The sequence below is a fragment of the Mustela nigripes genome, chromosome 17 (assembly GCF_022355385.1).
Source record: "Mustela nigripes isolate SB6536 chromosome 17, MUSNIG.SB6536, whole genome shotgun sequence".
Taxonomy (NCBI): domain Eukaryota; kingdom Metazoa; phylum Chordata; class Mammalia; order Carnivora; family Mustelidae; genus Mustela; species Mustela nigripes.
This window is the reverse complement of record NC_081573.1, coordinates 9,395,564-9,421,932: the sequence shown is the minus strand read 5'-3', so window position 1 is coordinate 9,421,932 and position 26,369 is coordinate 9,395,564. Positions and strand designations below refer to the sequence as shown.

Below are 26,369 nucleotides of genomic sequence, written 5' to 3'. Positions count from 1 at the left end.
AACTGAGCGTCAGCCCTGGGCTGAGCATGCGTCGATGGACGTGGCTGGCCTCAGCGCGCATGCGGATGAAGGAAGGGAAGGAGGGAGAACACCGCGGTTCCGCCTTAGTGCGCGTGCGCATTTGTGGGGCGGCCCCTCTGTGGGTGTCTAACACCGAGGGAGAGAGGGCGGTTACTGGGATAAGCAGGTTCGAGTCCCGCCTCTTCAGTGGCCTAGGGGTTCAGTGGGGGTGGGGCGGAGGGGAGGAATTTCAAGGTCCTGGGCCGATAAATGAGAACACAGGAATGAATCGAAACTGGCGTGAGCGCTGGAGGCTTCCCGCTTTGTGATGGGAGGCAGATTAAATCACACATGGAAAGGACCCAGGTCCGGCTGGACCTTGAAGCACGGCCAAGAGCACCCCAAGCACAGGGAAAGGTTTAGACGGTCTCGCATTCAGAGATCCCCCGGGGTGGAAGGTGAGGCAGCACCGATGGGCAGCTCAGATTCTGAAGGGATTTCGGGGCAGGGTCTGTTGGGAGATGGGGACTGTGGGGAACCTTGTGGCGGCCGCAGCAGAGCAGGAGCCCAGGACTAAAGATCGAAAATTCAAGACTAGCCCGTGGCAGAAGCCCCTGCGCGCGGCCCGCGGAGAGCGCATGCGCAGCGTCTCAGCGCGGGCGGGAGGTTACCGGGGAGGAAAGTTCGCTCCAGAGGAGAGTGATTCATACGTATGTCGGCGACTGGGGGGAATTTACCACTTTTCATTTGAAATCTCAAAGCGTTTTCCTTATTTCTGTTTGAACAGGGAATACAAGTACATGCTGACGGGTTTCAAGCAGCCAATGGGGTACATAATAAAAATAAGTCTCTACTCTGGATCCCATATAACGGTACTAAAGCACCGGCTCCCGGTATCCTTCTGGAACTCCTGTTAAAGCATTGGCGTTAAGAGCTTGAGTTCCCATAAATGGGTGTTCACATATATGGCAGCCGACCTTAACCCTGTCTGCCCGTGTCTAAAATGAAGCTGGCATCAGAGTTACATGGATGAAAGTTCCCAGAACAGTGCCTCGTGCATAGTAGCTCTGTGCATCATGTTTTGTGGTTTACGATGGGAATGATAGTGACGGATTCTGAACTGCCCTCTCCCCTCCAGGCCTCATCCCTGCGGCTATTTTCTCAGCACCTGTGCCAGGTGGAACTGTCTCCAGGCTGCCACAGGCTGGTTGAAAACACCAGTCACTTAAGGCGAGAGCCCTGTATAATGATTCTCCAAAGACTGTTTCCCAGAGACACACATGACAATCAGGCCGTCTGCATTCTGTCAGTCAGTGTCCCTCTTTAGCATCTTCACCTCAGTTAGATGAGTACCAGTTTTTCTTTCTTTTCTTTTTTTTTTTTTTAAGATTTTATTTATTTATTTGATAGAGATCACAAGTAGGCAGAGAGAGAGGAAGGGAAGCAGGCTCCCTGCTGAGCAGAGAGCCCAACGCCAGACTTCATCTCAGGACTCTGGGATCATGACCTGAGCAGAAGGCGGAGGCTTTAACCCACTGAGCCACCCAGGCACCCCTGGTGATTACCAGTCTTTCTTAACTAAATTTCTCAATACCAGAACACCCTCCATGCCGGTTTCACAGCTGAGCAGCCCTCAGGTGGAAATGACTTAAAAAGGAAAAAGAATGGCACTGACATTGGGCCTACTGTGTACCAGGCTGTGTTTTATATACATCACTACAACCTTTGCCTTCCCCATTTAACAGATGCAGAAAATGAGTCCGAAAGAGAAGATCCTTACAGAAGTCCACTAGCCAGGAAGCAGCAGGGCCTGGATTCAAATGCAAGCCTGTCTCACCACAGAGAAAGCCCACATTTTTCCCCCTGACAACCGGCAGCCTGCCTAGTGGTGAGTCAGTGGTGCAAACAAGCACCCAGAGACCTGCCTTTTTTTTATATTAGTGACATGGTTGTGTGGATGTACCATGCTTTAACCATTTCCCTATTGATAAACATTTAGGCCGTTTCTGAACTTTGGCTCTCACATTTGCTGCAGTTAATATTGTTGTACCTCTGATGGTATGCATATGGTAGTATTATCAGTGATCTCTTGTTTGAAAGTGGAATTGCTGGGTCTGGGCTACAAGCTTGGGAATGTTGAGAGCCATTGCCAAAGGATCTATGTGTTTCTTCATTCACTTCTCTGTTCATTTTATTCATCCATCTACTGAATGAATTATGGAAGTCTAGTCAGCTGCCAAGCATGGCTGTAGGCCAGAGATCCTACAGTGAATAGGAGAGAGCACCTGCCCTCTAACAGATATTCTAGTAAAGCAGATGATGTCAGGTAGAAGAGACTTGGAAGGAAAAGTCAGGGTAAGGAAATTTCGAGTGACAGGGGTCAGAGAGTGACAGGTGGTCAGAGAGGGCTCTCTGAAGAGATGAATTTGAGCAGAGGCCTGAAAAAAGGTAAGGAAATGAGCCATGTGCAGATGCTGAAAAACAGTCAGTGGAAAGACCACTGGAGGAAGCAGGAGTGGAGCCAGCTGTTGAGAGATTGTCAAGGTGACCAGGTGACTAGAGCGGAGCCGGGGGAAGAGAGGAAGGGTTGTTTAGGAATGGAGCTATGGAGAGGGGCCAGGTTACACCGGGTCTTGTAGGCCATGGTAAGGGCTTTAGAAGTTACTTTCCAAGTGACAGGAAGCCATTAGAGGGCCGCGAGCAAGGACCAGCATGTTGGAATGTTTGTTGTATGAAAATTTCTCTAGTGAACACACCGAATTAATGACAGTGGTTGCTTGTGGGGAGGAGGGTCATAGACCCGTGGATCAGAGTTGTGAGGGCGACTGCTTAAGACTTCTGCATTTATGAGCCATGTGACTGTTTATGCACAAAATGGTTAAAGCAGTGCTGGTTGCTGTGGGGAGGATGGCCTGCAGCTGGGCAGGCGTGGACAAAGGCCATGAGGAAACCCATGTCCCTGCCTGGACGGGAGATGATGGTGACTCAGGATCAGGATTGTGTGAGAGGAAGCATGAATCAGGGATGACTTAAAAGTTATCCTAAAGGTTTCTGGTTTGAGCAACTGGATGAAGAGTGATGCTCTTTTATGAGGATGGGTTAAGAGTCATCTTGATGGGAAACTGGCAAGCTTTGAAGTTACCCTGAGATACTCCCTAGGTATCAAGTAAGGAGTGACAGTTTGGGGGAGAAGCTAGGATTTGTAGATACACAGTGTTTACTGACTTGATGAAATTGTATTCTGTTAAAAATTTTTTTTGCTCTATGAAAATTTAAAAGCAAACACAAAAGTATTGTGGTGAATTCTCACATACCCGTCACTCAATATCGATAGTCATTTATGTTCCATTTCTGTTGTTCTATTTTCCCCCCTCCCACACATAAGCACAGTTTTTACTTGGAGTTTCCTTACTTTTTTAAAGCAAGTCTCAGATGTCCTGTAATTTTATTTTTATTTATTTATTTACTTTTAAGATTTTATTTATTTGGGGTGCCTGGGTGGCCCAGTGGGTTAAAGCCTCTGCCTTCGGCTCAGGTCATGATCTCAGGGTCCTGGGATCGAGCCCCGCATTGGACTTTCTGCTCCACAGGGAGCCTGCTTCCTCCTCTCTCTCTGCCTGCCTCTCTGCCTACTTGTGATCTCTGTCTGTCAAATTAAAAAAAAAATTTTTTTTAAATTATTTATTTGACACAGAGAGAGAGATCACAAGTAGGCAGAGAGGCAGACAGAGAGTGGGGGGGAAGCGGGCTCTCTGCTCAGCAGGGAGCCCAATTCTGGACTTGATTCCAGGACCCTGAGATCATGACCTGAGCTGAAGGCAGAGGCTTAACCCCATGATCCACCCTGGCGCCCTGTCCTGTCATTTTATTAGCAGGTCTACAAGTATGCTCCATTTGGAGCTTTTAGTGTGTAGATGGTACTTAAAGCCCTGGAGTTGGCCGAAACCATCCAGGTCGAGTGAGTAGACAGAGCAGAGATTAGGTCCTGGGCCTCTCGCATCTAGGAATCAGGGGGAGGACCAGCACCCCAGAAAGGGGCTGACAGGGAGTAGGAACGTCAGTAGAAGGGATGACCTGGAGCCAAGGGAACAAAGGGTTCCAAAGAGACGGTGATCAGCTGGGGACCAGAGGTCTGGAGAAGTTGTTAGGGGTAGGTGTGGAGTCCATCATGAAGAAGACATGGCTTTTGGGGCACCTGGGTGGCTCAGTTAGTTAAGCTCTGCCCTCAGCTCAGGTCATGATCCCAGGGCCCTGGCTCCCAGCTCCCTGAGGGGTTCTCCCTCTCCCGATTCTCCCTCTCCCTCTCCTCCCCACCATTTGTGCTCTCTCTTTCTCACTCTGTCTCTCTCAAATAGTAAATAAATAAATATATAATAAAAAAAGAAAAAGCATGCTTTCTTTTTTGTTCCCAAGTCTAACTGTTAATGGAAACTTCTCAATATTGTAATACACATTGTGTGAAGAAAAGTTTATGAGTACTTTTCTTTTTTTTTTTTTAATTTAAAGATTTTATTTATTTATTTAACAGAGAGATCACAAGTAGGCAGAAAGGAGGAAGCAGGCTCCCTGCTGAGCAGAGAGCCCAATGCCATGCGGCTCTATCCCAGGACCTGTGCCGAAGGCAGATGCTTAACTGACTGAGCCACCCAGGCGCCCATGAATACTTTTCCTCAGCTTTTTTTTGATGAGATGGAGCTTAAGTATGATCAAGTGCATAAAAGGCACAGACCTTAAGGGTACAGGTCAGTGAATTTTTACAAATCTGTATACTGATCTAACTACTAACTAGGTCAGGGTAGAGGTCATTTGCAGCACCCCAGAAATTTGTTTGGTGCGTTTTCCTGTCCGTTCCCCTGCCCCACATTGATCTGATTCTGGTCCTAGACAAGTTCTGGCTGCCCTTGAACTTCATATAAATGAAATCTTACAGCAGGTCTCCTGTGTGTCTGGTTTCCTTTGCTTTTTTTGTTGGTGAAAATCTCCCATGTTGTATGAAACGGCAATTGGTTCTGTAAGAACTTACTTTAAAGGACTTCTACCTCCTGATTGTTTTACAATATCTAAAATCTGAACTTGAATCCCAGATGTTTTGTAGTTCAGTGAGTTCATAGTGAACTTTAAACATAACACCGGATCTAAGGTGCTAAAAGTTCTAGTGGGATGTTGTGTTTTTTTGTTTTTTTGTTTTTTAAGATTTTATTTATTTATTTGACAGACAGAGATTACAGGTAGGTAGGGAGGCAGGCAGAGAGAGGGGAGGAACCAGACTCTCTGTGGAGCAGAGAGCAGGGCTCAATCCCAGGACCCTGGGATCACAACCTGAGCCGGGATCACAACCTGAGCCGAAGGCAGAGGCTTTAACCCACTGAGCCACACAGGCACCCCTAGGGGGGTGTTTTTAAGGTGGTAGACGTTTCACCATGTTTGTATGCTTTGGAACGGTCCTTAAGGAGGTAGAGGGTTTGCTGACAGAGGACAGGCGGAGAGAGGAATTAGACTTGAAGTGAAGAGGGGCCTGTTCATCCTGGTAAAAGAAAAAAGAAAGGAAAGCCGTGCCATCTGACATCCCTTCCAGATTGTAAAAACCACTCTCTTGCATTCTTTGTTGGCAGCTATTCCAGTCAGCATAAAAGCTCAAGATGGGTCTACAGTCTGGTGTTGATGTAAATTGTAGGGATTCCTTTGTGAACCATAATGAAGAAGTGGGTAAACGCTGGTGACATTTGTTCTAAGTGGATGGGGCAAGAGGGAGAGGACAGTGGTGGGCAGCTACAGCAAGGAATGTTGGGGAAGAGGAGTCCCTGGCAGGAGCAGGGGATTTTTTTTTTTTTAAGATTTTATTTTATTTTAAGATTCTAGTTATTTATTGGTCAGAGAGAGAGCAGAAGGACGGAGAGCTAAAGGCAGAACAGGCAGAGCAGGCAGAGGTAGAAGCAGGCTCCCTGTTGAGCAATGAGCCGGATGTGGGACTTGATCCCAGGACCCTGGGATCGTGACCTGAGCCGAAGGCACTTAACTGACTGAGCCACGCAGGCGTCCGGATACTGTGATTTGTGTCATGTGTTTGGTATGCATCCCATTTCTGGCTCCTAGTACCTAAAACCATTGGAATTTTCTGTGGTGAGAGCAGGTAGCTGTGTCTTTTGTGATGTTAATGAGGCGGCTTTGGGAAAGTACCCAGGTAAAGTACCGAGGGCTGGGGGCTGACTGCCAGGGACCCAACCTTGTGAATAAAGATTAGAATATCCGGTCTGACCCTTGGCCTTTGGGGGCAGGGAGAGGGGTGTTGAATCAGTTGCCAGTGGCCAGTGATTTTATTAATGATGACTATGTAATGAAGCCTCCATCAGAGGACAAAAACCCTCTCCAAAACCGAAAAGGACAGGGTTGCAAGAGTTTGCAGGTTGGTGCACATGTGGAGATGTGGGGAGAGTGGGGCCCCTGGAGAGGGCATGGTAGCTCCCACCCTTCCCCATACCTTGCCTGCGTGTCTCTTCCCTCTGGCTCTTCCCAAGTTTTATCCTGGCTTATATCCGGTTAATAAAATGTTTCTCTGAGTTCTGAGAGCTGCTCTAGCAAATTAATTCAGCCCAAGGGGGCATTTGTTGGAACCTGCGATCTATAGCTGGTTGGTCAGAAGCACAGGTGTCAACCTGGACTTGCCACTGGCGTCTGAAGATTCAAAGGGGTGCAGTCCTCTAGGACTGAGCTCTTCACCTGTGGACTTGAACTCTGTCTCCATGTAGACAGTGTAGATGAGCTGAAGTGCAGGACACCCAGTGGATGGCTGAGAATTGCTTGGGGTGTGTGCGGGGGGAGCCCACACACTGGAATTGGGTGCAGAATCATTAGCAGCCAGGATGGGGTTGGGGGAGACTGGAAGAAGGGTGGGGCCGGACCCTAAACAGCCCCCCAGGTGAGACCTGTGGGTATAACACGATGTGATACTATTCAGCAGTGAAAAAGTAACTGGACTGGATGGAGCTCATGGCCACTGTGCGGAGCCCAGGAAGCCAGTACACACCAGCATGTAGAGCAGGGTTCAGAGTTGGGCACAAGAGGTCAGGATGGTGGTTACTGGGGAGGGAGGAGGGTAGGGAGGGACGGGACAGCTTTTAGGGGGCCGGAAACTTCTAGCTTGATCTGTGTGGTGGCTGCTCAGGTGAATAAATTTGTAAAAATTCATTGAGGCTGCATTTAAAATGTGTGTGCTTTAAGTAAAATGGGTCTCAATAAAAGAAAAAAAATAAGCTGAGCCAAGGAGCCAAACTTTGACAGAGAGCGGGTGGGAGCCCCGGAAGAGTTTTGGGCCAGGGCCAGACCGGGTCATATCTGAATGTTGGGAGAGTCCTCGGGGTCTGGTGAGGGGGTGCATGAGAGGGGCCAGGGTCTGCCTCAGCCTCAGCTCCTGACTGGCTTTTTAGCCCTGGTAAGCCCCCACCCCACCCCTTTCTGGGCCTCTTTTCCCCATCCAGTCATCTCATGGGCATGGAGGCAAAACAGGCAGGGGAGGGAAGAAGCCCAGAGCACAGTGAGACTGAGCCCCTTGACAGAGCTCTCTGATTCATGCCTACAGTCCCAGCCCCTGGTGCAGGGCCTTCAGGAAGTGCCGATTTTATGAGGTGCAGTGCAGAAACTGCTGGGAGGGGGGCCTCAGGACCGATGCCCCGCTTTGGGGAGCCGGAGCAGGTAGGCGGGGGCAGATGCAAGGTGCTTCAGAGCAAATCTCCCATGTGTTCTCTAAGTTTCTTTCTCGCTCTCTCTCTCTCTTTTTTTTTTTTTTTTAAAAGATTTTATTTATTTATTTGACAGAGACATAGCGAGAGAGGGAAACAAGTGGGCCGGGGGCAGGTTGTGGGAGAGGGAGAAGCAGGCTTCCTGCCCACCAGGGAGCCCGATATGGGGCTCGATCCCAGGACTCTGGGATCTTGATCTGAGCCGAAGGCAGATGCTTAATAACTGAGCCACCCAGGTGCCCTGTTCTCTTAGTTTCTTAGTGAAGAGCCCGTTCTAACCAGTTCCTACCTCGTCTCAGCAGAAACTACCGTGGTAGAAGGTGAGGAGTTTGGGCCACCCCAGGTCTTCAGTGTTTTCATTCAGTGATCTTCACTGAGGCCCGGCATGTGCCAGCCCTTGACATTGAAGACACAGTAGAGAACAAAAATGAAAATGTGGTGCCGTGATCTCTGAGCTAATGAATGGGCCTGCTGGCTACGTGCTGGGGCTCTGGAGCCAAGCTGCCGGGGTCAGATCCCAGCCCTCCCCGCCCCAGTCTGTACGGTGACTGGGCCGGTTTCTTAAATCTCTCTCTGCCTCAGTTACCTCATACATAAAACGAGGCCACAATACCTACTTCGCCTTCTTTTAGAGATTTTATGAGGTCATTTATATATAAAGGGCTGAGTGTGATGGTGGGCTCGAAAAATATTGTGATAAAGGGGCACCTGGGTGGTTCAGTTCAGTGTCTGCCTTCAGCTCAGGCCCTGTTCCCAGGGTCCTGGGATCGAGCCCCACGGTGGGCTCCCTGCTCAGCAGGGGGCCTGCTTCTCCCTCTCCCTTTGCTGTCTCCCCCCCCCACCCCGCTTATGCTCTCTCTCTCTGTCAAATACATAAAATCTTTAAAAAGAAATACGGTGATGGAGACAAGATTCATGGGACTGTGAGAACTTCAGAAAGGGCTCGCTAGAGAAGGGGATATCCAAGCTGAGGCCTAAAGGAGTGTGCGGGCAGCAGTGGGGTGTGACCAGGGGGAATAAGTTTGGTAGGAGATTGGCAACACTGCGAGGAGGCCTTCCTGCAGGGGGAGGGGTGTTGGAAATGTCATCAGAGATCCCATCTAGTTCCTGTCTCCTCTGCTCTCAGGTGGGCTGGCGTCCAGAGGAAAAGGGCAGTCTATGGCAGTGGGTGGTACAAGCCCCAGTTTAGCTCTCAGGGCGGTGCATGAGACTTGCTGTGGATTTGGAGGGAAATCTAAAGATAGCTCAGCAGAAAAGGATGACTCGAAGCCCGGGCTTCCCCGCAAATCGAAGGAAGCAAGGGTGAATCAGCTTCTCAAAGTATAATGAAGTGGCTGTGGGAAGTGAAACCTCAGTTGGAAGGCCTCAGTCCAAGGCCACTCTGTCTCTGACTCACCTCAGACAGGGCAGAAGGAGGGCTTAGCGCCAGGGCAGGCGGGCTGTGAATCAGGGGCCTGCAGCCAGATTCCCCGGCTCTAGACCGGGCTCCTCTTGAAAGCTCAGTTTCTGCATCTTTACAATGGGGTGGGGCAGGGCGGGAAGTCATCGTGGTGAATTACAGAAGGGAGGCACACAGTAGGACCTTCAGAAGTGCCAGCCCCTTCCCTTTTCCTGTTTGAGTCGTAGCAGATAATGAAATGAGTATGTGGGGTGGTTTGGGGTTCTTGTTAGTCTCCTGATGGGTGAGAAGTCATCTAGGTTCTGGTGAGATGAGTTGGGGGGAGAAGGCAGCAGAAGAAACAGCAGCTGCGTGTTGTGTCTGAAAATCAATAGCAATAATAAAAATGATCAACTGTCTCTTGAGTGTTTGGTTCTTGCTAAATACCCGATCCTCTATACCACTCTGTTGCCGTCTTCACAGCAGTTCCATGGGAAGGTGGACCCATCTCAGAGGTGAGGTAAATTGTTCAGAGAGGTGAAGCCACTTGCCCAGAGTCACACAGCCAGTGGATGGCAGAGTTAGGCTTTGGACCCTGAACCAAAGCCTGGGTTTGAAGCCCTTGCTCTTAGCCTCATATCTGTAGGGTGGGGGCTGTTGAGGGCTTCATGGCCTAGTTGTGGCCTATGGAGCTGGGAGGAGACTTGGAGTAGGTGTCTGCTTTATAGATTGGGAGATGGACAGGGCAAAGGCCTTACGCTAGATGACCTGCCTGTCGGGAATGTACATATGTTTAGAAAGAAATAGCAGCTCCTTCTGGCTTTGTTGAACATTTATTACAAAGTTAAGAGCAGAGACTGGTGAGCTGTACCCCCCACCCCCCTTCTCTGCACCAGATATTCTCTGCAGCTCTAGCAAACTGTGTCCTCCCGGACCTCCCGCCAGGGGGCGCTGCCTCCCGCCACCTCAACCTCAGGCCTGGTTCCATTAGCTTGGCAATTCCGTGGTCACTAAGGCATCCCAGGATCTTGGACTCTGGGACCCAGGAGTCTCAGCCCCCAGGCACCTCCACTTCTAACTGAAAGCTGGAGGCCATCCATAGCAGCATAGTAAGGATGTTTCTGTCCAGGGTATGTGGGATAGTAGTGAGACCATTTTCCCTTTTGGGGCAGGGGTTTGGGTGTATGTGGCCACAGCCTTTCTCCTTGAGCCAGTGTCTCCTCAGTCAGTCAGGGAGTGAGACCACCCTAAGGTGGGGCCCCTTTGGTCCTTGCACTTGAGGTGCTTTATTCATAGGGCTGGGTCAGGAGTAGCAGGGACAGTGTCCTCCACCTCAATCCTGGGGAAAGTAGCGTGGTTCTTCCTCCATGGGTCCTGGGGAGACAAGCAGAGAGATGGATAGATAGGCCGGAAACCAGAGGGAGGGAGAGCAAGAGCAGGGACACTGAGGTGGAGACAGACAGACACCAGTGGACTAAGGGGGAAGAAAGAGGGTGGGTGTATCTGCCACCAAGAGACCAGGCATCTGGACAGAAACTAGGAACATGCCCAGAAACAGGCATGGAAGGGAGAGGGTATTGAGGGTCAGCCAAGGGGAGAAAGAATGTCTCCTTCCTCCCAGGACTGCCAGTCCAGCCCCAAACTTGAGTCCTCTCCTCCAGATAGGCAGAGCAGAAGAGAAGGAGTAGCAAGGCCATCCCCTAGTCCTTTGGCCACGAGCGGAGCTATCTACAGGCACCGTTTCTCCAGGATGTTTTCCTGCCCGAGTCCCAGCTGCCTCACCAGCTACGTGGCCTCCTGGCTTGGTTCTGGAAGCTGCCTCGACCCCAGGGCAGTGCTAAGCAGCTCAGTCAGCGTGTCCAGCTTCCCTGCCAGGGCGTCCATCCGCTTCTCCAGGGCCTGATGTGAGCTGCTCAGACCCAGCTGCAAGTCACACAGGATCATGTGCATCTGGGCAGAGAAGAGGGGGTGGGAGGTAGCAGCAGGCTGCGCTCGACTTCCTCCTCACCCCAGCTGCCTGGCTCAGTGCTTTTCACACATGGTGTAAATCCTCTTAAAAGCCTGGGGAGTGAGGATTCCATTCCCATTTTTCACAACTACGGAAATGGGCCTGGAACAGTTAAATGACATGCCCAAGGCGGCTCCTCCGGTGAGGCCTAGCGTTTGTGGAACTGATGAACGACTTCAGGATCCACATAGCCCTTTCATCGGCTTCTCGGACTAGGAGCCACAGCTTTATGAGAATTCTCGAACTCTCAGTTTTTGGCTGGATAATCTTCAGAAATTATGACCTGCCAGTTCTGGCAGATCTAGGCCCCCACCTCCTCCCTGAGACCTGCCATGCAGTTTAGGGGCCCTGCATCTGTGACTGCTTGCCATGGCCTTGGTGCCAAGGGCCACTGTTTGAATTGTCTTGGGCTAATAAGAAAAAGCAAAGGCGGCTTAATAAGCAAAAGGTGCTGTGAGCCAAGCCAAGGGGTGTGACGTTACCGTCCCCAAGCGCTGGCGAGTCCGGTGGTCCCAGCCGGAGAATGACAAGCTGAGTCAGCCCCGTGGCCCTGGGCCCCTCTTCGCAATAGCAGCAGAGATTGCCTTTTACTGAAACAATGTACCCTGTCTGTGTCAGAGTTGTTAATTTGTGTTTTATTGGTCTTGCCATTTGTGTTTGAACTTGGTTTGTATATTTGCTTTGGTTTTATTGCTGTCTAAGAGTCATAGTTGGAAGGAATTTTGTATCCGTCCACATTAACTCGACAATAAAAATAATATAAAACCAAACACTAAAGTTCTTTGTGTGATTTCTTTTTCTAAGGTTAAAAGGGATCGGTCCCCTCCATGAGTTTAAGAAACTGTCCTATCATTCATTCAACCACAAACCTTTGTTGAACACGTGTGTGTTTGCCAGACCCCTGCCAGTGTTCATTATGCTGGGGCCGGATGTCCCTGCCAGCTGCCCTGGCCTCCCTTTTCTTCCAGACCCTTCCTCCCACAGGGTCCTGGTACCTTGGAGATGTCCACCATGGAGTTCACTTGTTCCCGGAGCTTTCTGTGTTTCAGTCGTACCTGGCGGAACCTGTGGGAAGAAGCCAGAGGTCAGAAGTGATCCCAGCTCGGGGATGGGCTAAGCGGAGGAGAGACTCACATAGATATGGTCCGGTGAGGAAGGGTTGCCAGAGCTGAAACCCCCCTAAGCCCATCTCTTAGGTAGAGCCCCAGGTATCCTGACTGCACCCCCATACAGATTGGCGCGGACCCACAGACACAGACGCACAGGACAAGCCATCACAGAGTCACTGTGAGGTCTAGGTGGACATCTGTTCAGCGGGCCTGCACACCAGTGTCCCAGCCTGGCCGCACACGCACATTCGTTGCCACACACCATATGGAAGGGAGGTGATGCGCACAGAAGGAGGCCCTCACCTGTTGATGGCGGCCAGCAGCCTGCGCTGGTGCCTGCGGGCAGCCCCGCGCTCCTTCCTGCGTGTGTGTTTGTAAAACATCCAGGCCTCTTGCAGCACTCGAGCAGCTGATTCCTTCATCTGGGGGTGGGCACAGTGTCAGTGGAGGCAGACCCCTAGGGCTCTGGGAGGAGGAGGGGGTGGCATCTGGACTCCTGGGTCTGAGGGAGGCGGGTGCCTTGGGTGCCATGTGCCCATCCTCACCTCTTTGGCATACTGGATGTCCATCATAAAGTTGTGCACGTGCTTCTCTGCCTTATTAAACTCCAGCTTCCGGGCCACCACGGCCACCAGCAGGGCTGTGCAGCAGACCCCCTGTGGGCACAGCAGACACTATGATGGAGGGCGGTGGGGCTCTGGGGCCACCAGACTCCCTCCTAGAACCCTCCCAACAGCCACAGAAGGCAGGCCAGACCGCCCCGGTGGACAGATGAGCAGGCCCAGAGAGGGGAATGGGGGTCCCACACACCCCCGAGGGGGTGGAGCCAGGATCAGAGGTCATGTGTCTGAGTCCCACTTGTGGATGTAGTGTTTATACCACCAGAAAGCTCTTGTTAAAGGTATGATTGGAGAAGAGGAGAAGGGCTGATCTTGGGTGAGAGGTAGAGCTTGGGCTCCTGCGAGAGCCCTTCCTCCCCACTGCTCACAGCCTGTTGGCCATCAGGTCACCAAAGGTGTCCCTCCCCCTCCTTCTGCCCCTGTGGCTCTTGGCCAGTTCTGGCCCCATCCTTTCCCTCCTGGACCATCTCCTGACCCAGACCCGAAGGAGATCTAACATTATGACCCTGCCCCCTTACCCTACTGCCCCAAACTTTTTACCCTCACTTTCAGAGCCTTCAGACAACTCAGCCTGACCTCAGTCTGCCATAGCTTCTCGAGCATCTTGGACTGAACACTCCCCACTTCTCCCAAGACTTCTGAACCATCAGCTGCTTGGCGCCATCAACAGATTGGCGCGGACCCACAGACACAGACGCACAGGACAAGCCATCACAGAGTCACTGTGAGGTCTAGGTGGACATCTGTTCAGCGGGCCTGCACGCCAGTGTCCCAGCCTGGCCGCACACGCACATTCGTTGCCACACACCATATGGAAGGGAGGTGATGCGCACAGAAGGAGGTGGTACCTGCTGTTCTTCCCTGAGTTACAATGAATTTTCTTCTGAAGTCTTCCCCTTCCCCAGAATGTGTCTCAGCTCAAGAACACTCTGAACAATTTACTGGTTATAAACACCATTTCTAGGAACACTTGTGTTCCAAGGCCAGCTCTGAGCATGTTACTTAATGTCTCGGGGGCTCACTTTCTTCCCTATAAAATGGGCATGCCCTCACAGAATTACTCTGTGGGTTCCTTAAGTGAACACCTGGAAAGGGTTCAGCGCAGAGGCTGGCACAGAGTCTGTACTTGATAAAGTTACTTATGATTATCCCATTGTGTCAGGGAACCTCCCTGCCAGGAACTGAGCTGTGAGCCCAAGTGCGAATCGCCTGATCTCTCTAGGTCTGTTTCTCCTTGTGTCAAATGCGGGAGGAGGTCCCAGGCATCCCTGAGGATCCCTGACCCTTTGGGAGTGTTTCCCTGGCTGAATCTCTGCTCCTCTTTCTTGGTCCCAAAGACTCACTCCTGTGGGGAGGGGATCACACTTGCCCATCACCCCATCCATGACCAGTGGAAATGTAGCATATCTTTTTTGGAACAGCGTCAGGACTGGGGGCCGCAGCCCTGAGTAGGGGGAGCCAAACTGCAAGGGGAGGTGAAGCCAAGGTTTTGGGTGCTGGGTCCTGGACGAGGATAGGGGCTAGGAAGGGGGAGCTGGATTCCTGGGTCTATGAAGGGAAGGTGGTAGATGTCTGGTTTCAGGAGGAGACCAACTCTGGGGAGCCTCTGCCACATCCTTGACATGAGCTAGGGTGGGCAGCTGGATGCTTGCGGCTAGTTACAAATAACAGCCTTCCGACCCCCACCCCTTGACCCATTTACCAAGAATTTCCTATGTGCTGGGTGCTGAGACCCTGTGTGTGGTTTAACTCATCTCAGGAACCCCAGAAGGAATACATTAGTACCAGCATCCCCATTTTATTATAGGCTTAATCCCAGCTTGGAAGTGGCAGAAGCAGGATCTGAAGACAGGCAGCCTGACCCCACAGGCAGGCTTTGGATGAAGCCCTATGGAGGCTGGAGACTAGGTTCCCGTGTCCTGGAGAAGCTGGGAAACCAAGGGCCTGTGTCCTAGACTGAGAGGGTAAGGGCATGAGGAGGAGGGTGTCTTCATGAGGATCAGGGTGGATTCCTGGATTCTGGAAGGAAATGGGGTTGGGAAGTCAGGGGCCTGTGTTTTCCAGGATGGTGAGGTCTAGGGTCCTAAGTTCCAAGGAGAACAAGGATTTAGGGGATGGGTTCCTGGATTTTGAAAGGAAATGGGGCTGTGGGTGTCCAGATACCCAAGTTCCTTGGGGGGTGGTGTCCTTGAGCCCCTTTGTTGGCTCCATGATTTCTTTGGGCCCAAGAGATAAGCAGTTGGGGGAAGGGGTAGGGTCCTGTAGGGGGCTGTACTCACCATGACTCCAGTGCAGAGACAAACAATCTTGCCCCACATGGTGCCTGGCACCACATCTCCATAGCCAATGGTCAGGAATGTGATGGGGATCAGCCATAGTGTGTCTGAAAGGTGTCCGGTGGCATTAACGGCCTGCCTGTGGGGAAGGATGGGTTAGTTCTAAAACCCTACCCCAGGGCTTCCCTTGATGTCTGATATTCTCCTTCCTCACACACCCACAGTCCCCAGAAGCATTCAGAGAAAAAGTCTGTAAATTCTGGGCTTTGGAGAGCCTGCCTGGCTTCCTCTCTGCTGTGCAAGCTGGGCAAAATGTGCTCAGCCTCTCCGGGCTGTGGTATTTGAACCTGGATTCAGCCAGTTCCAAGGCTTGTTTGGTTTTCGTTAGGTTTCCAGGACTGCTGCTTTCTGAGCAGGTTGAGAGGTTGAGAGGGGACAAAAACCCAGCCCAGAGTCCTCTTGTCACACCCTGGCAGGGATCTGTGTACACACAGAGGAAGGGGTGATTTTTTTCTCTTCTCTTCTCTCTCTCTTTCAGATTTTATTTTTTTTTTTTCAGATTTTATTATTTTTTTAAATTAACCTCTACACCCAACATGGGGTTCTAACTCACAACCCCAAGATTGGGATTCATATACTCCGCCGACTGAGCCAGCCAGGCACCCCAGAGGTGCCTTTTTCTAATGTTCATAAAGATGCTTTATGGCCTACAAGTGGTCCTGTCAAGACTAAAAAGGCAGGATCCTGCCCTCCCTTCCCCCCACTTCATAGAAGGGGACATTTAATTTGAGCCATGGAAGGGACTGAAAATCCTGATTTGTCTAAACTTGAGTCCACAGACCCCTTGTATAAGAGTCAGCAAGGAATGCTTCATTTGTGAGGCCCCAGACATGTCAGACCCACTACACTTGTGTTTGGATGTGGGGACTGAATTTGCACTGTTAAGCCCTACTCCCCTCATCTGGAAGTACATTCAAGTTTGAGGACTTCTGCCTTGGGGTTGAGAAATGTGACCCCCCCTTGCCCACCCTCCCATTTTTCAGACGAGAAACATGGTGGCAGGAAAACAGAGCCTACAAGATGTATCAGTTAAAAATCCTGAAAGAGGGGTACCTGGGTGGCCCAGTGGGTTAAAGCATCTGCCTTCGGCTCAGGTCATGATCGCAGGGTCCTGGGATCTAGCCCCCCGCATCAGGCTCTCTGCTCTGCTCTGCGGGGAGCCTGCTTGCCCCTCTCTCTGTGCCTGTCTCTCTGCCTGCTTATGATCTCTGTCTATCAAATAAATAAATAAAATCTTAGGGAAAAAAAAAAAAAGAATCCCTTGCTAGATGTACTAAACCAGATGTCCCAAACTTGAGCTGGGGTCAGAATGCCTTGTTAAAACAGACTGCTTGGCCCCCACCTGCCAGAGTTTGGGATTTGTTAGGTGTAAGTAGGGCCTGAGAATTTGGATTTGCAGCAGGTTCCCAGGTGATGCTGCCGGTTCTGGAACCACACCTTAAGACCAACTGGCTAAGATTAATGTCACTTTCTTTATCTGTAAGAGAGAGGACCTGAGGCCCAGCTTGCAGTCTGTCCAGTAGGCAGCCTAGAATCCTGCATCCATTCCCTGTAGGAAATTCCCTTCCAGGGCAGCCCCAAATCACCACCGTCCCAGGATGGGGGGGGCACCCCAGTTCATCTGTGCTAATTCAGAAAAGGTGTCCATATCCTCCAAGGAGGCAGTTGCAACCTTTGGCCAGGCCCCAGTACCTGGGTTTAGAGACTGAACAGGTGTCCCGAGACCTAAGACAGGACAGGTGTGGAAGCGGGGGAAGGAAGGGCTTGCTAGGGTCTGTGTGTGTCTGGGGAGACTGGAGGCTGCAAGCGGAGGAAGGGCGGGAGCTGGCCCGTTGGTTCCTCCCTGCCCAGTGGATGAGTGTGGACCCCGGGGGGGGGGGCAGCTGCGGCTGTGAGCGGCTTCTCCAAATGCTCCCCCACCCCTCACCGCAGCACCCTCACCTCTCAGCCACCGACAGCACCCAGGCGGTGGTGAGCCAGAGGCCAAGCGTGAGGCAGAGCAGCAGGCGACCGGGATGCGTGTTCATGTACAGCTTGGCCACGAACCAGTGGCGGAAGCGGACCTGGTTGAGGGCACCGATGCTGCGGTAGGACGCGTTGAGCAAGACGCCGCTGCGCAGGAGGACGGCGCGGGGCACCAGGTAGAGGCGCAGCAGCATGGCCAGCGACAGCAGCGCCTCGCCCTCATCCAGGAAGCCCGGCCAGGACTGCGTTGCCGCGGCCGTGGGCCCGGACCCCAAACCCTGGGCGCACGGCGGACCCTGCACCGGCGCGGGATGCAGCGCGCACACAGCCAGCTCCAGCACGATCTGCGCTGCCTGCCGCCCGGTCAGCGCCACGCGCCAGTCCCGGAGCCCGTTGTCGGTCATGAACAACTGCGGGGAGGGGACAGACGGGGGAGGGGGTCACAAGAAGGTCAGGTGGCCGCCGCCTGCCAGAACCAGGAGATAAGGGGGCCCGTCCACCAGGGTCAGGGTGGGTGGGGTTGGGGAGAGTGGGGAAGGAGTGGGGCTGGACCTTGAAGAGGACCTCTCTCCACTTTCTTCCTAACGCCCTCCCCCTCGGTTTCGGCCCGCTTTCAGAATTTCCTGTGTACCCCCACATTGTTCTATATATTGAAGGTACCCGTGCACAGAGCAGAAAGCCCTGCCTCCTGGGAGCCTACAGTCCTGACGCACGAAGCCATCTCCTCCTGTTTCTGGGGCCAGGGGAGTAACTAACTGAAAACCGCACCCCACTGGCAGTGCAGATAGCCAACATTTACAGGGCACTTTGAATGGGCCAGACACTGCTCTATCTGCTTTACATGTTATGACTCAGGGAATGCTCCCAACACAGTGAAATTGAAAGCATTTTACCCCATTTTACAGGTGCAGAAACTCAGGCCCTGGTCTTTCAGCTGTGGCGGCACAGCTGAGCTACAAATCCAGGCCACTTAACTGTTTGACTAGTGATGATAATGTGTACTTTCTACTGAGCAGGTGCCACAGCGGGGAATGACTACACATGATGGATAACCCCCATTTTGTATACAGAGGTTCTGGGGGAAGGGGTAGAGGCAACAGGATCTAGGGGTGTGGGGGATGGGATGAGGGGAGGGCGCTGGTAGAGAGTTGAGTGTCAGGATGAGACAGGACATGGGAGGGGGGTGATGGGTGGAACGCCCCCCCCCCCACCCCCGGAGTCTAGGGGGTAATTGGCACAGAGGTGGGGAGCTCAGGAGTAGAGAAGGACCCTCAGGCACATGGCCTGGATTTCAGGTTACTTGGAACTGGAGTAGGTGGCGCCCCAGGCAGGGGTGACAGAGATCTGGGGGGCTGGGCCTGGAGTGAGGCTGCCTGGGGGTGGGAGCCCTCAGCATCCATGAGCATGCGAGGGGAGACAGGGCTGCAGGGGAGCATGGGACTGGGTTGCTCCAGGAGGCTCGGTCTGTCTATCTGTGGTTCTTCTCATCTCGGTGGGTGAGGGTGTGGACAAATCTCAGGGTGGAGAAACCTCATTACTCAGACCAGGAGGAGGAGGGTGGAAAGTGTGAACTGACAGGGAGCCGTGGGGGCTGGGGTGGGGGCAAGGAAGGGGCCCAGGGGTGGGGCCTGCCCTACCTGGACCTCTTTGGCGTGAAATGCCACAATAAGACAAAGGAGCAAGAAGGTGGAAATGCTGATGGTGCATTTAACCAGGAACAGGTAGAGCGCCCACTGTTGGAAGGGACAGAAAAAGGGGTAAGATCCTAGGTTCCCAACTGGTCAGTCCCCTCCACCTTCCTCCCATAATGCCATCTCTTCTCAATTCCCTATTTCCTGGCCTCCGCCACCCATTCCTCCTTGCCTGTCCTCCCCCCACCCCCATCCCCACAAAACCTGGTTCCACCCAGTGTCTCAGTTTTGGGGAATTCTCAAAACCATCTGGTCCCCAAGGAAAGTGGTCCCTTCCTTCCCAGCCTGACAACCCCGGCTCAGAGGCCGGTGTGTACCCTCCTCTTCAGCCTTTCTCATAGGATCCACACCTGAGGGGAGACCTTACAACTCACAGCCCTTTTTAATTCCCGCATCCCTCCCCCACCAAAAATAGTTCCTCAGTTAGGGGGTGGGGGAGTGGGGAGGTCTAGAAACAGACATCTGGCCTCGAGAAAGTTCCCCCGACCTTCCCTGACCACACAGCTGGTCCAACCCTAGAAAGCAACCTGCCCTAGAAGACCCTACCACCTCCCCAATTACCCAAGAAGCCTAGAAATGATCACCCAATACTCAAGAAGTGAATGACACCCTCCCACACCCCCACCCCATCCAGGACACTGGGTCCCCGAGACCCCAGTCCCAGCTCTGTGGAATGCCCCTGGGTCCTGGCCCCTGCATCTCCTTCCCCCTGCCCTCTCTCCTGGCTCTAAGCCCAGGGCAGATCTAGCCGGAAGCACATGGCCTCCAGAAACCACGGAGAGACTTTTTTTTTTCCCTCTCTCTTTGTGTGGCAATACCTTGGAGAGATCTAGAATTCTGGAAGAAGAGGTTTAGGGGGGACTGGGACTGCTGGATCCCCTAGGAGGAGTGGGGAGGGGTCCCTGCCTGACAAATGTTGTTGGGGAGGAGGATCCACCTGGGCTCCCCTGCTGAGCTCACCTGTTTCTCCAAAGATGTCTGCCAGCTCCCCCAGCGGGCCAGGGCCCCACCTCTATGCAGGGGAAGAGGGCCAATTTCCTGCCCCAGGGGACCTGCCCCCCCAACCCTCCCCAAACAATGGTGCTGTTGTTCTTAGCCCTCCCCTACCCCCTTATCCTCCTAAGGCTCCCTGGTTCCCTGCCCCTTTCTTTAGTTTGTCACAAACTCCACTCCGCTAGACACACCCCCTGCCCACATGGCACCCCACTTCTACTTTGCTGGTTCCTCTTCCCCCAAACTCCTGACTCAGTCTCTGAAATTTCCCTGTCTCCGGGGATGCTTCTGTTTCGATCTCTGTTTATGTCTGAGGGTCTCCGTTTCTGTCAGACTTTCCATCTTTCTGTGTGTATCTCAACTTGGGGAGCTCTGTCTTTCACTGTCTCTTACTGCATCATTGTCTCTGTCTCACACCGTCTTTGTCTCTCAGTGTCTCTGTCTCTCAGTCTCAGTCTCTCTTCGCCCCTCCTCCTGCTGATTTCAACAGCTTGTTCCCCTGCACTTCCACAGCTGGGCACCTGCCTCTCCTTCAACCCCTCCCCCTGGGGAGCAGGTGTCTGGGTCCCTGCAAAATGGGTTCCTAAGACTGAGATGGCGGTGGGGAGGAGGCATGGATGTTGTCAAGGCACAAGTAGAAAGGGGGCTGAGGAGGACCCTTAGGGCCACATATCTCAACCCTTACCCCCAGTTTACAGATGGGGAAACTGAGGCCCAGAAAGCTGCAGCCGCTTTCCTAGAGTCCAGCTGCTGGAGACAGCAGACTGGCAAATGGCAGAGGGCAGGAAGAAATGAGAGGTGAGAAGGGGGAGAGAGGGAGTAAGGAAGGAAAGACCCCCTGTCCCTTCCCCTCTGCAGGGAGCTCAGGCCCCACCTCCCCTGCTGGGTGGGGTTCTGAAGCGTGGGAGCGGCGGGTAGGCCCTGGCCATGCTTCCTGTTGGCATGGGCTCCGGTAGCCCCACCCCCCCGTGCCCGCTGCCCTGGCCTCGGCTCCCCGGCCAGAGGAAGCTGGCCTGCCCTGACCCTCCATGTGGCTCCTGGTCACTTTGGAACTGCGCTCCTCTGCCACCACCCCCAAATCCAAGCCTGAACCTCCCTCCTCCAGGAGCGGCCCCCAACCCAGTCCTCATGTCAGCGTCCCCAGCCAGCCCAACTCCACATCCCTTACCCTAGACAGTTCTCCAACCCCTCCTTTCCGGTTAAGCAACTCTGTTCTGTCCTTAAACCACTGATTCTGACCCCTGTCCTCTGTCTGCCCCATCTCTGCCCAGACTGGGGCTGGAATGTGCCGAGAGCCTGCTCAGGCCTGTCCTGGCCCCACCTGTCCTTTTCCTCCCCACCGACTCTATCCTCGGTCAGGCCCCCCTTCCCCCAAAGACACTCTAAGCCTCCTTCAGACCCAGGAGCCTGGGCTCCCTGCCCCTCCCCTGGGACCTAGGAGCCCAAGACACTGTACACCTACTTCTGCATTATGCCCCAGAATAGCGTGCAGACCCTGGGGAGGCTAGGCCTGATGCACATGGGAGGGGCAGGGGCTGTTTTCCATTTCCCATCCCCACCCCAGCCAGTCTTTTTGGTCTCTGCCCTCCGCTGCTGAGGCACTGGGTAAACCTGCGTTTAGATAAGGACCAAGAAGCCGCCGCCTAGTTGGAAGAAGTTAGCCTTTCTCCCCACCCTTCCTTCACTGAACCTGAGGCTACCCCTCCCCTGATCTCTTCTTGGGAGACTACAGGATCTGGTCAGCCACCCCCTGACCTCACGGGGTCCTGGGCTTCCAGCTGTCCCAGACAAACCTTCAAAGACTGAGACACTGAGACCCATGTTCCCTTCTTTTTGCAGAGAGAGCCCTGAACATTTACCTCCCTTGGGCCGCAGGAGTCCAGACCCTCAGCCCCCTCCTCCTGCAGACCCAGGAATCCCGACCCCTAGCTCCTCCTCCCTCAGAGTTAGGGGTTCAGGTCCCCAGGTCCTCCCCTCTCAGACTTAGGACTCCAGCCCCTCCTCCCTCACACTTGGGTCCCGACCACCAGTCCCTCCTCCCTCACACCCAGGAGTCTCAGCCCCCAGCCTCCCGTGGCCCAGGATAAGAGCTCCACTCACCGGGCACCCTCCGAACCACAGCATCTCCGCGTGCAGCACCATGAGTCCAATGCCAATTCCCGCTAGCGCTAGCGCCCAGCCGGCCAGCCACTTCTCCTGCTCCAGCAGCCGCTTTCGCCGCTGTAGGGCCCCCAGGCCTGGCACCAGCTCCCCGCCCATGGCCCCTGCGGTCTTGGGGCTCAGCCAGCTTCCTGCCCAGGGTCCCCCACCTCGCAGCACACAAAGGGCAGCCACTGTGGCTTGCAGGTCCTCGGCCTGCTCTGCTCCTCGCTCTGGGGCTCTTGCTTTGAGGCACAGAGGAGTCTGTGCCCTCTGGGGGTGGTGACGGCTGGGCAGGGCAGGGAGGGGCTGGCGTGGCCCTTGGGCAGAGGGAAGGCTCCCCAACCACCCTTCGCAGCCTGAGGAGGGACTAGGGTGTGTCTTGGGGCAGAGCAAGGAAGAGGCGTGCATCCACGTGGATGAAGACACATACTGGCACACAATAGATTGTGTCACACACAACGGTCTGCCCTCTGTAACACACACCTATATTCAGCCACACCCAGACACCACAAGACACCCGGTGACAAACCCTCACACACCACCGCCGGAGACGGGACCGAACACACATGGGGCACACACCACAACCTACAGTGAGTGACTCACAACTCCCCGATGAGCTCTGCAGCCCACAGCCACACCCGACACCACACAGATGGTGTGACACACGCCAGCACTCAGCACGGCAGGCAGTGCCCTGTGGCTCCCGTGACCACCCAGACCGTTCACACACAGGCACAGAAAACTGCAATCGAAACTGGGACAACATCCTCTTGCCCAGACAGTCACCCCCGGGCTCTCTTGCTCCATTAGCATGACACACACTAACGGTTCCACGGACACACATCAGGTTACTGAGTCACACCCACGTGCCGCACTCAACATCCCTGTGTGAACCGTGCGCTAACAGCACCCCAGACGTGATCCACCTGTGCACTGGCGCCCAACACGTGCGGACACAAAACATTTGGGGACACACCTCAGCAGTCCTCAGGCCCCCAGCACACAGTGAAACGCACGCGGATGGCACGTGACACGTCAAGTATATACACTTGCACAATGATCCACAGCGCACACAGACTCATCAGGACACACAACACGCCCTGTGCCCAGAGCCATTCAAGCGTGTGGTCAGAACAGTGGGAACGGACATGTGTAGAGACCCACAGTGCACAGTGACACACACAGAAACCCAAACAGCCCAGGATAGGTTTTGGTGCCTCACAGGGACATGACCTAGAATAGTAGCCCTGGGGGTGAGGGTGGGGGGCGGGGCCCCTACCGTGGAAATGCAGCATTGCCTCTGACTGACAAGCCACAAATGGCACACCATATACTCCAACACACGTGGCCACACAAACACCGAGTGACACAAAACATGCTGCCACAGTATTTCCCAACACTACCTTTTGTGAACACCCTGGATCACGTAAAACATCAGGTGTGACCCACCGACAAAGCTGACACCTAAGCCTGTAACAACACCACACACCACACCAGGGGCTCCCCTCCGCTGTGGCGCACTACACAGCCACACAAACACAGCACACTCTGAGTGTGGGCACCCACACTGTGTTCTCGGCAGGGAAAGGAGAGCCTGCCCCACATGGACACAGTCCCAGGCATGTCCCATGGGGTCACATCTCTGACTGATAGCTCACCTTCGCACAAAAAAGGCATGTAACAGAGACACAACACACGGTGACGGACAGAACAGCAAATGCAGTACAGGGTGACTCCCGGAGGGACATGTGGTGTGCTGGAATGTCACCGCGTGCAGCTGTGCCAGAAAAGCACATGGGTCGGTGTACCGTACGTGGGGACACAGACCCAAACTCTGGGGAGATGCTGGCCGGGTTACACTAAACACCTCGCACACACTGACCTCTGAGACATAGCCCGTGGCCAGGCAGGCACCAGAGGGAGCTCACAGACACGACCCCTCTCCCTCCCGTGTCGGATGTCAGGCAGGAACACGGACCTGCCAGCCACAGGGAAACGAGACACTCACACACAGACATGTCTGGCAATGCACCAACACAGCCCATGCAGACACACCCGGAGACACCAAACCGCACACACACAGACATGCCCGGTGACAGAAACACAACCCATGCTGGTGCCCCGCCCGGTCCGTGGCACCCATGTGATTCCCAATCTGCGTAGAGACACGCGGGAGAGTGATGGAGACACACCCGGGCACACCCAGACACACCCAGACACCATGCGCGTGCCCGCCAGGAGAAAACGCTGCTGCCGGGCACCCTGGAGGCTGCAGCCGGGATGCCCCCCAGCTACCCGCCACCCCTGTGGCCTGGCACCGGTCTCTCTGCACCTCTCAGGTCCTTGGGCCTTACCTAGGAATCCTCCCTCAGTCTCTCCTGCTCTAGAAGCCGCTGGGTCTGTGCTGTCTTTATTTCTGTCTCTGCCTTTCCCTGTCTCTTGTTCTCTCCCCCATTTCTTGACCTCTGTCTCTTCTGGCTCTGTCTCTCCGTATCTCTGACTTTCTCAGTATCTCCTCTCTCTCTGTGTCTCTCAGCCTCTTTGTGTCTCTGTGTCTCTCTTAGCATCTCTATCTCTGTCTCCATCTTTGTGTCCCTATTTTCTATTTCATCCTCTCTCCTTGTCACTGTCTCTCTGTCTCCATCTCTGACTGTGCTCTCTGTGTCCCTGCCTTTTGCTGACTCTAGGTCTCGCTATCTCTGCCTGTGACTCAGTTTCTCTGTCTCTGTATCCCTGCCCCCCAGACTCCCTTTGGACCTCTCTCTCTCTCTGGTTCTGCCTCTCTCTCTGGACCTCTCCATGCTTGTCTCCGCCTCAGCTGCTCTCTTCCATCCACCAGCACAGCCGGGGGCAGCCGTGCCCTTTCTGGTTCCACCAGCCCCACTCAGGGGCATTAGGCCAGAGACACAGGCTGCCGCCGCCGGAGTCAGAGGCCTCGAAACGGAGACTTCCAGTAACAGCCCCTGTGCCGCCATGCCTCAGTGCGGACCCTAGTGAAAACTGATGGGGGGGGGGACAATCAGAGAGACCCTGAGGGGTGCAGCCAGGCGGGGAGAAGGAAGAGGAGGAGAGAATTTGAAAAATCAAAGAGGTGGAGAAAAGAGGTGAAGGGAAAGCAGGCGCCGGGATGAGGACAGGGAAGTCAGAGCAGACAGAAGTTTCGTCTCTAAAGAGACCACAACTAAGAGAGAAAAACGGAGCGAAGGCTGGCCATGGGAGAGGCCAGGGTGGGCAGCAATGGGGTCACAGTGGGAAAGGCACTTGCCTCCAAACGGAAGTTCTGGGATGTGGGGGTCAGTCGGTAGGACACACTGCTCCAGAACCAGCTCCCTCCAGCCCAGGGAGGGGCTGAGCCAGGGGGTGGGGGTGACTCAGGGCCCCAGAGCTTCCTGTGACTCAGCCCTTGGTCCCAACCCTGAAGGGGGGAGTGGAGAGGGAGAGGGGTCTCTGTAAAAGAGAGGGAGGAGAAACACCAGAGGACCTCTCTGCCTAGGTTGCCCCTCTCAGAGGAGGGGGTGGGCTGCTGCAGGAGACTTTGAGGGGAGGAGGGGACTGCGGGTGTGGACCCCTGGGTCGGGGGGTGGGGGGGGGGGGGGCTGGATCACTTAGTGCTGGTCGAGGAAGGCTAGAAGTACCGATCCCAAAGTCCCTGGGACTTTTCCTTGGCCTCGTCCCAGCTGCCCCACCTTCATCCCAGCCCCATCTCCGGGCCTGGAAAGGACCCAGGTGCCTTGGGGCCCAGCCGGAAGGGGCTAAGGACAAAGGGTTGTTTAACTGGGCAGGGTGGTGGAGGGGAGAGAAGAGGGTGTCTCAGGCGGAAAGGTCACTCGTCGCCCCGGGCTTGTGCAGGGAAAGGCGGGGCTGCGCCAGGAGGAAGACATCCTTCATGAAAGTCAGGGACTTGTGGAGGCAAATCCACCGCGGCTGGTCTTTCTGATTTAGGCATTTGGAGGTTTCAGGGCACGGGATACTGCCACCTAACGGTGGCGTTGGGAATTGCAGGCACCTGCTTGTCCAGGCTAGTTTCCTGTCTGCATATATTGAGTGCCGACTGAGTGCCATGTCCTGCTGTAAGTATTGAGGGTGTAATAAAAACAAAACAGACAAAATCCCTGCCCTCATGGAACTTCCATGCTAAATAAAGTTTTGTGGTTCCGTCAATCTCTTTCACTCTGTCTGAGTCTTTGCTTCTCTCTCTGTATCTCACTGGTCTATATCCTGGTCTTTGTCTTTCAAGTGCATGCGTTTTTCTTTTCTCCTTTTTGTTTCTCTCTGTTTCTGTTTACTTTACCCTTTACATATCTCTATTCACCACCAATTAAAAATGAGGTATATTAAGTTCAATTAGTTAACATTATTACATCATTAAAAATTTTATATATTATTTTAAG

General features: G+C 53.7%; 1 protein-coding gene and 1 long non-coding RNA gene across 5 annotated transcripts; one reads left to right on the top strand and one right to left on the bottom strand.

The window, feature by feature from the left end:
- Window positions 1–255: 255 nt before the first annotated feature.
- Window positions 256–10,890, top strand: LOC132004995 (uncharacterized). Of its 2 annotated transcripts, none has more exons than XR_009400694.1 (3): window positions 256–458; window positions 1,746–1,888; window positions 10,776–10,890. It is a non-coding gene; the product is annotated as an uncharacterized LOC132004995 (long non-coding RNA). The 2 variants fall into 2 exon arrangements; XR_009400695.1 differs by lacking the exon at window positions 10,776–10,890 and adding an exon at window positions 4,529–4,872.
- KCNN4 (potassium calcium-activated channel subfamily N member 4) lies at window positions 9,916–22,565 on the bottom strand. 3 transcript variants are annotated; one of them, XM_059381655.1, is made up of 9 exons: window positions 21,937–22,556; window positions 18,790–18,885; window positions 17,129–17,562; window positions 15,131–15,266; window positions 12,777–12,887; window positions 12,535–12,653; window positions 12,118–12,187; window positions 10,897–11,064; window positions 9,916–10,488 (listed from the first exon to the last, which is right to left on the bottom strand). In XM_059381655.1, the coding sequence occupies exons 1-8, from the start codon at window positions 22,384–22,386 to the stop codon at window positions 10,900–10,902; spliced, it is 1,581 nt and encodes a 526-aa protein (XP_059237638.1). In that variant the 5' UTR covers window positions 22,387–22,556; the 3' UTR covers window positions 9,916–10,488; window positions 10,897–10,899. The 3 variants fall into 3 exon arrangements, with proteins under 3 accessions (XP_059237638.1, XP_059237640.1, XP_059237641.1); XM_059381657.1 differs by lacking the exon at window positions 18,790–18,885 and having other exon boundaries at window positions 21,937–22,558; XM_059381658.1 differs by lacking the exons at window positions 9,916–10,488; window positions 10,897–11,064; window positions 12,118–12,187; window positions 12,535–12,653; window positions 12,777–12,887 and adding an exon at window positions 14,646–14,870 and having other exon boundaries at window positions 21,937–22,565.
- Between the last annotated feature and the right edge of the window lie 3,804 nt (window positions 22,566–26,369).